Genomic DNA, 13,046 nt, shown 5'->3' with positions numbered 1-13,046 from the left:
CCTGTTCACCATCCCAAAATATAGTTTTACCAACAATACCTATTTGTTTATTGCTTGTTTCTATATGTAAGGTTGATCTTCTTAATCTTCGCATGTTGTACATATTCGTTCTGTCAAAATGTCTTTCTTTACAGTGTATCTCGCAGTTATGTTACTTGATGATGCCCCGTTGCCTTGCCTTGCTAACTGTACGTGTCACTTTGCTGGTGGAAAGCTGCCTCCACATTGCCAAGATGTTCATTGCCCATGCACATTGCAATTTAAATTAATGTAAATACATTTGCTCAGAGATAATATACTGTAAAATTGAAATTAGTTTATTGGAAATGTCATACATCAATCCTATAACAAATAGGTACAGTATCACATACATCTGTCAATAGTGTGTACCCATTGTCAAAGTTCACCAATTGTTCTTTATGAAAATAAAAAGAAATACAGCTGTTACATTACTCAAAAGTTTATATATCTATATTATGGTAGCAGTAGCAATGAACATTGATAATAAAAGTGTATTATGAGGAACAATTGAAAGAGAGTATAGGTTTTGTTTTGAGTGGAGGTCGTGACGTGTACTATTGTGGCTCAGTGTTTGCTCGAAGCCGGGAGGAGATGGAGCTATGGTGGAGCCTCACTCTTCTCTTGTCTCTAATATCCGTGGGCCGCTGTCAAAAGCCCCACAAACGATTTGAATATAAGTTCAGCTTTAAGGGGCCTTACCTGGCGCAGAAGGACAACCAGGTACCGTTCTGGCACTACTCTGGCAGTAAGTATCAGCGTTGTCTGCTAACATATGTTGATACTTTCCTATCTACTGACCTTTATTTACTTGAACACCGGCGCCTCATTCCTGACTGGCCTGTGTAGCATTGTTCTGTTCCTATTGTGTATGTGGTGTGCATATTTCGCTTTGTATTGCGTGTGTGTGTAATCCACGTGCTGGTGTAAGTAGCTGTCATTCCCTGCCGGGCAGCAGGTGTGTGTCACTGAACAGGTGTGATAGCTACAAATGATAGCTGGTATTTACAAAGCATCTATTGTCCCTAGTTAGGTTCAGATGAGGTGAATATTTATGGATATGCACGCCTGAAGAATGTGAATGACTGAACTGGATGGGTTTAGAATGCAATGAAACTAGTGATGTCCGAGAAAGCCTAGGCTCATGAGATTTGATGTTCAACGTTATGGTTATGCCGTCAGTGAAGCCCCATGATGGTGAAGACTGTTTTGTATGACTAGGGTTTGTACAGTGAGGCAAGGCTTAAGTAGGTCAGTGGTCATTTTTTTTCCCCTACCTGATTGGATTACCTGCTTGACTTACCTGGCTGGTTCCTCCACCTCATTGCTGCACTGTCATGTTAGTCAGGACTGAAATCTATCTCCAAAGCTGCTAAGGGAATTAACCATGGCTGCTTGGGCAATGTTTATTTATCTGGTGAAAATGAAGTAGATGACTGTACTGGCTGACACTGATGCTAAACTGACTGAGTGTGTATGTTGCTGACTGCAGATTTAGGTGACTGTATTAGCTGATATTGATGCCAAACTGACTGAGTGTGTATGTTGCTGACTGCAGATTTAGGTGACTGTATTAGCTGATAATGATGCCAAACTGACTGAGTGTGTATATTGCTGACTGCAGATTTAGATTAGCTGATATTGATGCCAAAATGACTGAGTGTGTATGTTGCTGACTGAAGATTTAGATGGCTGTAATAGCTGATATTGATGCTAAACTGGCTAAGTGTGTATGTTGCTGACTGCAGATTTTGACCATGCCTCTAGCAGCTAGAGATGACATTGTTGTATCATGTAGGTATGGTTTGAATGGTGTTTCTGTGTTGTCCTTGGTAAATAAATGATAAAAAACATGGGTGGAATGAAGCTCTTGTAGGTACATGAGGAGGGCTGGCTTGGTGATGGGGGATGGGGGGATAGCTACTAGGCACATCAGTTGAGTACGAGGAATATCTACAGAATCCATTAGAATTAGCATGTGAAAGAGTCCCAGTATTTAAGAGAAGGATGAAACATGATCTTTCCTTTAACCTCTTCAGTACTATGACACATTTTCATATTTATTCTGCTTACTATTTGGTGATTTTGTACAGCTTCAGAAACTTATGTGGGGATTGAAATAGTGAAGACTCTGGCCTGACATCCTATCTAAAATCTAGTAATCATACCTAAATCTCTTGGTAAAAATATGTCCCAATACTTAAGGGATTAATTGTATCATGGTCTAAAGAGACATCTAGATGCCATACATTATAACCCTTCAGATAAAATTTCTCCCTGACAGATGCCATTGCCAGCGAGGAAAGCGTTCGAATCACACCATCTCTACGCAGTCAGAAGGGACAGATATGGACGAAAAACCCCACAAACTTTGAGTGGTGGGAGGTGGAGTTTGTCTTCCGAGTGACTGGCAGAGGCAGAATTGGTGCTGATGGTTTGGTAAGACACTTTCTTGATGTAGCTACCCACGTGATGAAGGAAGGGTGATGATACGAAGGTTTTATTTTGTTAACTGCTGGCAATTTTGTGGAGCTGTTTTTTAACATATGAGAGGAAATCTGGCTGGGAAAAATATTAAACAAAAAGGCCCAGTTAGGTGCCAGTCCCTTACCAGGGCCGAGAGAGTTAGTCAAAAGAATGGGATAAGCGTCTTGAAACCTTCTTCTTCAAACGTACTCAGGTCATGGGAAGATGGAAATACAGAAGCAGATAAGGAATTCCAGAGTTTTGCTGTATGAATGATGTTTTTCCTCCAGGCATTGTGGTTCACGGACAAGCCAGGTGGCGAGGGTCCTGTGTTTGGCAGTACAGACAAGTGGAATGGCCTTGGAGTTTTCTTTGATTCCTTTGACAATGACAACAAGAGAAACAACCCCTACGTGATGGCCATGGTCAACGATGGTACAAAAGTTTATGACCATGAGCAGTGAGTGAAGTATTGCCCTCGGTATTAATTACTAGTATGGTGTCATTGTGTATACTGATGTTTTACCATCTTTTGTGACTACATTTTTAAATTCCTTATCAGAAACAAGAATTCATTCATTTAGAGAAATAAGAATCATGTATTATGTGAAGGTATTTCTTAGAATTTGTTTTAACTGTCAAATGGAGCCTGATTTGAGCCTCTGTCCTTTTTCTCTCTCAGTGACGGCCTCAGCCAGCAACTAGGAGGGTGTCTGCGGGATTTCAGAAACAAACCTTTCCCAGTCAGAGCGAAAGTAGAATACTACCACAATGTCCTGACGGTGAGTTCTTCAGTAATGTGGATGTTTTCTCAAGCTCTTGATTTTGTAGATGTATTTACCCTTGGTTAGATTATACTCTGCTTCTGTTCCTTTGATGGAAATATGGATATTCATGATCTTATGAATTGCAGTGTATTATGCTGATGTTTTACTGTATGTATGCACAACAGAATAGATTACTGGATCTTGAGAGTTTCTCAGTTGATTGTTATCCTTTGCTTAACCCGTGCAGTGTTTAGTTTGATGCATACATACCTCGTAGAGAGGTGTTTAGTTTGTATAGCTATGTAGAATTTTTTTTTGAGCTGTTTTACTGCCTTCAGTTTAATTTTTCCGTATTTATTAGTGACTACATTTTCATTATATCTTTTCATTAGCTTAGAGGAAGTCAATACTAACAGTAAAAAGTAAAAAGATGAATCTTAATTCCTTTTAAACACTGATTTCAATAATAAGAAATTTTGAAAAATACTGTTGTTAGATATTACAGTGCTAACATTTGTAACATGAGAGAGGGCACTTGTATATGATTTTTGATGGGTGTCACAGCTCAAGACTCAGAACATTGAGTATGATTACACTAAAATGGAAGAAGAATTTGAGGAAGGCCCACAAGGCACAAAGGCCCCAAGTGATGATGGTGAGGTCACTGCACAGCCTGCCACTCAGGAAGAACACACTGCAGTGCCTGATCACCATGAAGGCCAAGATCTTCTTGAGAGTGATGCACCAAATGAGAACATCTTTGCCAGTGAAGCCATAGATGCTGGATATACATTAGTAGAGGCCATTAATGACATAGCTGAGGAGGAGCTGTCTGAAGGCTGGGGATGGTTTGGGGCTGCCAGTAGTGATGAGCCCATTGTAACCACTACTACTCCTCCTACTTCACATTCAAACACCACTACCAAAGCTCAGAAGAGGCGAAGAAAGAGGGAAAGGAAAAGGAGAGGAAAGAAGAAGAAAAAAGTGCGGAAGACTTCTCCAGTGGTAGGGGGTCATGTTGAGTGGACCCACCTTGTTGTCACACTAAACCATCCTCTCCAGTAATTAGTGTGAATACTTACTTGCTTCCCTTCTTGCAGGTGTGTTTTACCTCCCCCGTCCTCCTTCCCATTGATATTCTATTGTGTTATCTAAAACCTATCAGTTTTTCACTAGGAACTATTATATAATCAGTACAGAAGAGGAGTACTACAGACAATCTATCACCAATTAGTTGATACAGTTGTTTTTACAGTCACACTTTCAGTATCTCAATTAGATTCAGAAGGTAATTTTTTCTCATGTTCTTGCTAATCGTCTGTGATGTAATTTTTTTTTTTTTTTTTTTTTTTTTTTTATTCTGGCACTATCTGTAATATGTTGAAACTATCTGTAATATGTTGAAGGTCACTGAAGGGTAGGGCAGAGAGCTGATAGCACCTGTCTGAAGAATGTCTTGTTTTATGCTCACTTTTTTCCTTTTTAAGTGTTGTTTTGTGTGTCTGAGGTATAGTATGTTGTTTACAATACTTCTAGGATTCAGGTTATTAAAGGTTTATCCTTAGACAAAATAATGAATTGATGGAAGGTAGGGATACTGAAATAATGCTTTGTGAAACTTCAATAATGTATGAACTTCTGACTCATCTGTAATCATTGGCCTCACCCTATTGTGGCTGTGGATTGCATTGCAACACTGACAACAGCTTTATAGTGATATCTTGCAGTGAACTCTTGTGTATGATGTCTATGTGATTGAAAATTGTTTTTATTTTTCTAATACAATAATATTTTCTGTCCTTTGCATGTAGGCTTTTTTTCTCATATTTAAGTGCTCATGTTGTTTCTACATATCCACCTGAAGTATCAAAACATTGAATGCTTTAATACATATAAACATTCAGATATTCCTATGGTATTGATAATAACATATTACATATCTAAACTGTGTTATTGCCTTACAGCTCATGATTCACAGTGGTATGACCAATAATGAGAAGGACTACGAGATCTGTATGCGTGCCGAGAATGTCCATCTCCCGCCCAGCGGCCACTTTGGAGTGTCCGCAGCCACCGGAGGCCTGGCCGACGACCACGATGTGAGTCTGTCCACCTGATGTTTTGGTTTGCATGCATGTGTGTGAGTGAGCAAATGTGTCAAGAGATTTAGTAAAGGGAGGAAGCTTATTTCTGATAGGTGATGTGAGTGCTGAAGTGGCTGAAGAAAATGTGAAGTAAATGGAAAATGCTTGGAATAAGTCAAATTCATAAATGGCATCACATTTTCTCTATGATTCAGTTTTCAATCTGTACTGTTGTGTCTTGGTAGGTTCTCAAGTTCTTGGTATCCTCACTACGCTCCCCTGAGGAGATGGCACTCATGCAAGTCAACCAGGAGGAGGAAGAGAAGTTCCGGCAGGAGTTCCAGGAATACCAAGAGAAGACCAAAAAGGCCCGTGACGAGTGAGTCCTTGGGGGGAGGTAGAATAGGGAGGAGGAGGGGTGGGAGAATAGGGAGCAGATGGGATGGTAGAATAGGGAGTAGGTGGGGTGGGAGGATAAGGAACAAAAATGGGAGCAGATGGGGCAGTAGAATAAAAGGGTTAAAATAGGGAGTAGATAGGGGTGGGAGAATAGGGAGCAAGTGGGACGGTTCACACAGCCTTGCCACATGTCTCTGTACAGCACATATAGGTGGCTCATTTGAAGGAGCACACCTGTTACTCTCCCACACAAAATGAGGCCTTGTGAAGCTTGATATGATAAGGGGAGTCACTTAATTATTGTTTGTAGAAGCTTTTATATTTTATTTCAGGATCATACTGTAATTTACCCATCAACCTTTATTTCACTGTACCCTCCACAGTTAGAATTGCAACTGAAAGCTGCATACAGTATTTACCCCCTCCAGTACTGGGACACATTTTTTACCATGAGTTTTGTGTATGATTGGACAATTTTATTAAGAGTAGGAAGGATCTATGGAGATCAGAAGATTCATGGCCAAAGTCTTCACTCTTTTAATTCCTCGCATAAGTATCTGAGGCTTTATAAAATCACCAAATAGTATATATATAAGCAGAATAAATATAAAAATGTCATGGTACTGAAGAGGTTAATCATTCCAAGAGAAGCTTAGTAGTGAAACATTTGAAACATTTATTTATAGCAATTAGCTATATAAACATACAAATATGTATTTGCTTTCATGTAGAATTATATACTGTAGGTACATATATATAGCTAAAGCTAGCCTATATAAAGCATAGCTTTTTAGGCATGAAAAAAATATCCTTAAAAATATTAAACAATCTGTGATAGTGACACAGCAAGGCTAACCTGTAACAGACATGTGTGAAAACTTGAAAACTGTCCAGGTGTTACTGGTGATTGAAAATAAATTAGCAACAGGTGTTTTGAGTGGTGCCAGGTGTGACATATCACGTGCTGCAGCAGATCACAACCACCACCACCACCACCACCATTATTACTATCATTACCACCACCACCACCACCACCATCATCATCATCATCATCATCATCATCATCATCATCATCATCATCATACAAACTAACATAGAGTTAGATGTTTCTGTCACCAATAGCCTGCCCTCTTACACACACACACACACACACACACACACACACACACACACACACACACACACACTAGCTCAGTGGTTACGCTGGCTTCACAGCCAGATGACACACACACAGATATTTATACACACACACACACACACAGCCCTGTTCACCTACAGTGAGTACACATGTAAATCGAGGAGTTGTGACCTTGTTGTCCCGGTGTGTGGTGTGTGCCTGGTCTCAGACCTATCCCAAGATCGGAAATAATGAGCTCTGAGCTCACACATAACGTCTGGCTGTCACACAGAGACTGCACAGATCAAACAGTGAATTACACACACACACACACACACACACAGGGTTGCCACTATAATTTTCCCACAAATCTGTGGGAGAAACACACGTACACACACAATTTGTACAATTTTGTGGAAATGTTGGTAAATTTATAATTGTTCAAAATGTTAAATAATGCATAATATCATAATTATTATACAGAGAGAGAGAGAGAGAGAGAGAGAGAGAGTGGTGGTGGTGAGGACATGGGGTGTTGGGGGTGACAAACCACGTGTACTGTTCACACAGCCTCAGCTGACACACAATAATAGAGACACGCTCGCTCCTCAGAGCTCAGTTACTCAGTACCAGTTAGATATCACTTCAAACAACATGAGTGATAAGAAATCGTATTCTCAGAGGTACTGGACTGTATGGGAGCATGATTCACGATTCAAAGGTAAATAGATGCAACATCAAAATAATAAGCAGATACTTCCACGCACACTTTCACATTACAGACATTACACATTACTGTGTAATGTGTACTGGGTAAATTAATCAACATTACCTGTTTTTTTATGTTTATTCAAGCTATAGGCCCCTTAATATACATGTACTGATATATGCTACCTAAATAATTTGTAAAGTAACATGTTAAACTTTCTCTATCCTTAATTAAATTTGTGGATTTTTTTGTTGGAATTGTTTTCATGACGTGGGAAATCTGTGGGAGAAATGAAGCCCATCTATGGAATTTGGCAACACACACACACACACACACACACACACACACACACACACACACACATATATTTGGGTGTGTCTCCTTTCACGTGTAGCCCCTGTTCACCTAGCAGTGAGTAGGTACGGGATGTAAATCGAGGAGTTGTGACCTTGTTGTCCCGGTGTGTGGTGTGTGCCTGGTCTCAGACCTATCCCAAGATCGGAAATAATGAGCTCTGAGCTCGTTCCGTAGGGTAATGTCTGGCTGTCTCGTCAGAGACTGCAGCAGATCAAACAGTGAATTACACACACACACACACACACACACACACACACACACACACACACACACACACACACACACACACACACACACACACACACACACACACTTATTGTGTATTCTCAGTATGATCAATTAGTTGCCCACCCTAGTACAAAAGTCAGTTTTTTTCCATACATAATATATTTCTCCCTCTTTCCAGGTACATTGCTCAGAATCCTGACCATGAGAAGAAGGATGAAGAATATGAGTCCTGGGAACAGAGGGAATTGCGGCAGATATATTTGGGACAGAGTCAGGTGTGTAGCAGTATTTTAGTTGCCTCACTTTATGGAATTACATGGCCATGTACACTTTGATACATATATAAACATTGCACAATGGCAGCAGTTTATGGAATTACATGACCATGCATACTTTTATATGTATACGAGCATTTCACACTGACAATGTCTTCACATTTGCAGGATGACATAGCTATATGCTCTTTCTTATCTTACTTGTAAGTGTTCATTGGTTTATTTGTATCCAACTTTATTTTGATATAAGGAATGGCTGTCATTTTTCAGATCCATGAAGTGATAAGACAGCTCCACATGAAGATGGATGAGATAATTGGTCGACAGGAACGAACCCTTGGTCTGGTGTCTGCTGTGCACACAGGGATGGGTGGTGAGCTGACCCTGGTTGTTTAGTCACTTAAAGAGAGGCAGTGTTAAAGGAGCAGGAAATTTGTTTGTGGTCACTGAGACTGGAAACACTTTGAAAGGAATTCCAATTAATTACTATACTATATGTTGACTTCATCAATTATTGTAAGACTGCAGAGACTCAAAAAATTGTGTTTTTAGGCTGCCTTTTTAAGAGTAAAGAGTATTTATTTTAAAATATCTTCTAGATATTTATCTTGGATACATTTGAAAAATATGAATTATCTACTTTTTTTTGTAACAGGTGGACAAGTAGCACCTGCAGGAGGACAGGTGCCACCCCCTCCACCAGCAATACCTGGAGACACCATCCGCCGCCATGAAGTGGACTCCATCCTCAGCAATCAGAGAGACATTGTACAGACTGCCAGAGACATCAAGTGAGACCCCTCAAGGTTTACCAAGGTCACACACAGACCAGGTTATGGATTATGACTGGAAAGGCTTAGTTCATCAAGGTTTTTTATTTATTTATTTATTTATTTAATTTTTTTTTTATTGATTTTTTTATTGATTTTTTTTTATTTTATTTATTTTATTTATTTATTTATTTATTTTTTTTTTTTTATTTATTTATTTATTTATTTATTTTTTTTTTTTTTGTGTGTGTGTGTGTCTTTATTACTAAGGTGTATGTTTTACTGATATATCCTGAAGGCTTTAAGGTAACTTTGAAGGAAGAGATTACTTCAGTCATGGATCATCTCAACACCAATTTATGATAACAGTTTGTATTGTTGGTTATCACTTTTTTCAGTCAAAGGATTTATTTGGCAATATAAGCAAACACAGTTATATTATCTCGTGTAACTTCATTATTTTTCAAGTTCTAGTTTTTAGTCAAGTAGTGGTAGATGAATTGTGAAGGTAGCACAGATTTCACCGTGTTAGGTATGTATGTAGGGATATTCCTTAACTGGAATTAACATTTTTTTTGTTAATTCCTGTGGATGCCTCACTGTCTTGGGTCCTGATAGTTTGAGTAACTTTATTGATCTACTATTTAATATTTTTCAGGAGCTTTGTCTCTGAGATCCACCAGAAGAGCAATCAGCTGCTGGGCAACAATCAGAAGCCCCAGGGAAGTGTGCAGCCTGTGGGATACGACCTGCATGTTACTCTCAATGAAATGAAGGAAGGCCTCAACATTGTGAAGGTGAAGCATCCTTGCCATTAAAGTAAACATTGTATCTGCATAGTGTTAACCCCTTCGCGCCGGATGTTAAAAAAGCCCGCCTGTATGATATACGGGTGGTAGTGCCGCGTGCCCGAGCGCGGGAAACTCGTGCAAGCTTGTCATACTTGTCGTCTTTGTGTATTATGCTGCTATTTTTTAGTCACTATACCGCCTTCAAAGAGGAAAGTGGACACTTCTCTCTTCGGAGAAAAGAGAGAGAGAGAGAGTGTGACATTTGCTAATATTTTAGACACAAGCAGGACGCATGTAGCTTATCTTTTGAGAGGAAGAGGGGGAGGGAGGGAAGGGAGAGGGAAACGAAGGGAGAGAGAGAGAGAGAGATTAGAAAATTTGTTGTTTTTGTGTGTGTGTGTGTGTGTGTGTGTGTGTGTGTGTGTGTGTGTGTGTGTGTGTGTGTGTGTGTGTGTGTGTGTGTGTGTGTGTGGAGAATGTTACAAGGCATGTAACTTATCTTCGAGAGGGAAGGAGAGGGGAGGAGGAAAGGAGATGGGAGAGAGAGAGAAGAGAGAGAGAGAGAGATGGGAACAGTCTATGCCATTGGGTAATTTTAGACACAAGGCATGTAGCTTATCTTTAGTGATTGGTGGAGACAAGGATGGTGGGAGGAGCACTAGGATTTCAAGGACAGCATACGGCATGTGTAGTTGGTATCCAACACACTATACGGGACAACTGAACTGAAGAAAGCTCAGAAAAGAAATATGACATCTACGTAGGCGTCACTGTATTTGCTACTGGGGCTTCATGACGCCCACATAGGCATCACCGTAGTGAAGGGGTTAAGAATAAGAATGATTTTTGGATGATTTTAGGAGAAGATGAATAAGAACAGAGGTGTGACTCAGAGTTCCACTGCATGTTAGAATTAGGAGACTTGTTTATCCCTGAATATATGAAAGGCCAGCAATTCTGTTTTATGTGTGTGTATGATGTTAGAAATAGTGAACAAAAGTTAAATGATACAGGAATAAAGCTCAGTAATCAAACATGAACTTAAGTAATATGCATAAGGAATTGTAATGACGCATTATTTTAACCAACTTTTGCTATAATGCAGAGAGACTTGGGAACGGCCAACCAGAGACTAACACAAGGGGGCGGCGGCGCATGTCCATCCATCAGCTGTGTGTCGACTACTGTCTTCATCGTCTTTATGGTCCTGCAGGTGGTGCTTCTCATTGGCTACATCATGTATAGGTGAGTCTTCAAAATTTCAGTAGTACTTTATAATTCACAGTACATTTTTAATAAGTTAATGTGTTACAAGACAAAAACAACAATTTAATATCCCTCCTGTTCACCAATGCAGAATGTCAAAATGAATTGCCAGAGAACTTAGAAATTAGTGCAGGATAAGATACGGTAAATCCATCAACTAAGCTTCTGTTATGGTTGCTAACATTGTACTGTATATTTTCTTCAGAGATAGTAAAGAAGCTCAAGCCAAGAAGTTCTACTGAGGTATGCCCGTGTTCCAAGCCCTGTGAGTCCATCTCAGGAGCACAAAGATTTCTTCCAGAATATTTTTAGATGCCAGATCATTTTGTAGAGTCCATTTAAAAGTTTCAAGGTAAAATGATTTTTAGGCATTTATTTTTTTATTACCTGAGGAGTTGGTGCATTTTTGTTTGTGTGCATAACGAATGTACAAGATCTGAATCCGTGAAGTTGTTGCCGTGCGGCCGACTCCTCCGTTATTGTAGCGCATAAATAATGTTTGATATTTTTGAAAGATAATTTGTAAATAAATGTTCACAAGAGGAATTTCAGGAGAATCAATTTCACTCAATATTTTTTTTAAGTTGAGAAGCTTTTTTAATGACTTTGACTTGTTCTGAATTAGTTTTCCACTTGGAAAGATTGGATTTTGTTGTATGGTGAATGCTGTGTGGATTTAAGTTTAGTATTTTTGGGGGGGAAATAGTGGCTGTGTTCAGTTATCGTGAGTACTTTTCATTATTGTTCCATCAGGTTTTGAGATCTGATGAATTTGTACATTCATGTCCCTGAACAACTTCATGAGATGTGTGCCTATGACAATTTTCCCTCAATTACTGTACCATTAGTAATAATGAAACTTGTCTAGCCAGTATTAATAATGATTCACAAAACATCCATGAGGAAAGGAGGAATATTGTCAACTTGTGTGTTATTCTTTCTTTATTATTCTATGTTTTCTTTTTTTATTAATTTCCTGTTTTCATGGATGCCACATCACACTGAAGTTTCTCATGTGCCCTGAATTTGTTTCACCATGTGAGACAAGGAAATAGTTCTTAGAAAATGTAGCTTCGAGGGATTATGACATAACTTTTCTCATTTGGTGAAGTGAAGCCAATGATTAGCATCACCTAGAGCATCTTCATCTCATTCACTGTTTCCTCTTGATCTGTCATAAGTAAGTTGATAAGCCTGGGGTATAATGAAAGCTGCTAAGGGTTCTATTCCTTATGATAAATGATTTGTACCTTTTTGTAGATAATTTCCCTCATTGTCAAAGACTTAACACTGTCCAAAAAAAGACTGAATATTGTTAACATTAAGCTCAATAGCCTTTTTTATGGTGTTTGTTTCAGTGATTTCTGCTAGTTAAGAAATAGAGTGGTTGAGGTTTAATTTGGGTGCGCCATGCAAGTATCACATGTTGCTATTGGGGGATATTGATGCAATGTTAAATGATTTGTCCAGTGGTGAAATGCAGTCATGCACATGAAAGTTATGGGAGTCACAGTCTCCTTATGCTTCCATTGGTGTCATTACTGGTGATGGCCGTGGCAAACTTTTGTTTTAGATGTTTCTGGAATTTTATTGTTACTTGCATTTGTTTTTTGTTTTCAAACATGTGTTCACATTAACAGTGGATTGATGTATTTTAAGATTCATTAAATTATTGAGATATTTTCTACTGATATTACTGTTTCAGTGTCATCTCTAGTATAAACTATTATGAAGATCTCTCAACTAATGCAGTAAATGGAATTGAAATGTGACCTGATAGCTTTTCTCATGGGAGGTGT

At 39.0% G+C, this 13,046-nt stretch overlaps 1 protein-coding gene across 2 annotated transcripts; it reads left to right on the top strand.

Annotated features, from left to right (window-relative positions):
• The first annotated feature begins 574 nt into the window (after positions 1 to 574).
• LOC123498567 (protein ERGIC-53-like) lies at positions 575 to 12,938 on the top strand. Of its 2 annotated transcripts, XM_045245785.1 has the most exons (13): positions 575 to 766; positions 2,303 to 2,457; positions 2,775 to 2,944; positions 3,167 to 3,266; positions 3,816 to 4,256; positions 5,216 to 5,350; positions 5,581 to 5,714; positions 8,324 to 8,420; positions 8,691 to 8,793; positions 9,076 to 9,211; positions 9,849 to 9,987; positions 11,087 to 11,226; positions 11,453 to 12,938. In XM_045245785.1, the coding sequence occupies exons 1-13, from the start codon at positions 613 to 615 to the stop codon at positions 11,487 to 11,489; spliced, it is 1,941 nt and encodes a 646-aa protein (XP_045101720.1). In that variant the 5' UTR covers positions 575 to 612; the 3' UTR covers positions 11,490 to 12,938. The 2 variants fall into 2 exon arrangements, with proteins under 2 accessions (XP_045101720.1, XP_045101721.1); XM_045245786.1 differs by lacking the exon at positions 3,816 to 4,256 and having other exon boundaries at positions 576 to 766.
• The last annotated feature ends 108 nt before the right edge of the window (positions 12,939 to 13,046 follow it).

This window comes from Portunus trituberculatus, chromosome 48, assembly GCF_017591435.1.
Source record: "Portunus trituberculatus isolate SZX2019 chromosome 48, ASM1759143v1, whole genome shotgun sequence".
Lineage (NCBI taxonomy): Eukaryota > Metazoa > Arthropoda > Malacostraca > Decapoda > Portunidae > Portunus > Portunus trituberculatus.
Note: the sequence above shows the minus strand (reverse complement) of the source record. Positions and strands in the feature narration are given on the sequence as shown.

Excerpts from the sequence above, each read along its gene's own strand:
- LOC123498567 (XM_045245785.1), top strand. The coding sequence starts at position 613 with ATGGAGCTATGGTGGAGCCTCACTCTTCTCTTGTCTCTAATATCCGTG. Across the intron at positions 767-2,302 it reads GTTCTGGCACTACTCTGGCA|ATGCCATTGCCAGCGAGGAA; the intron begins GTAAGTATCAGC and ends TCTCCCTGACAG. Across the intron at positions 11,227-11,452 it reads ATTGGCTACATCATGTATAG|AGATAGTAAAGAAGCTCAAG; the intron begins GTGAGTCTTCAA and ends TATTTTCTTCAG.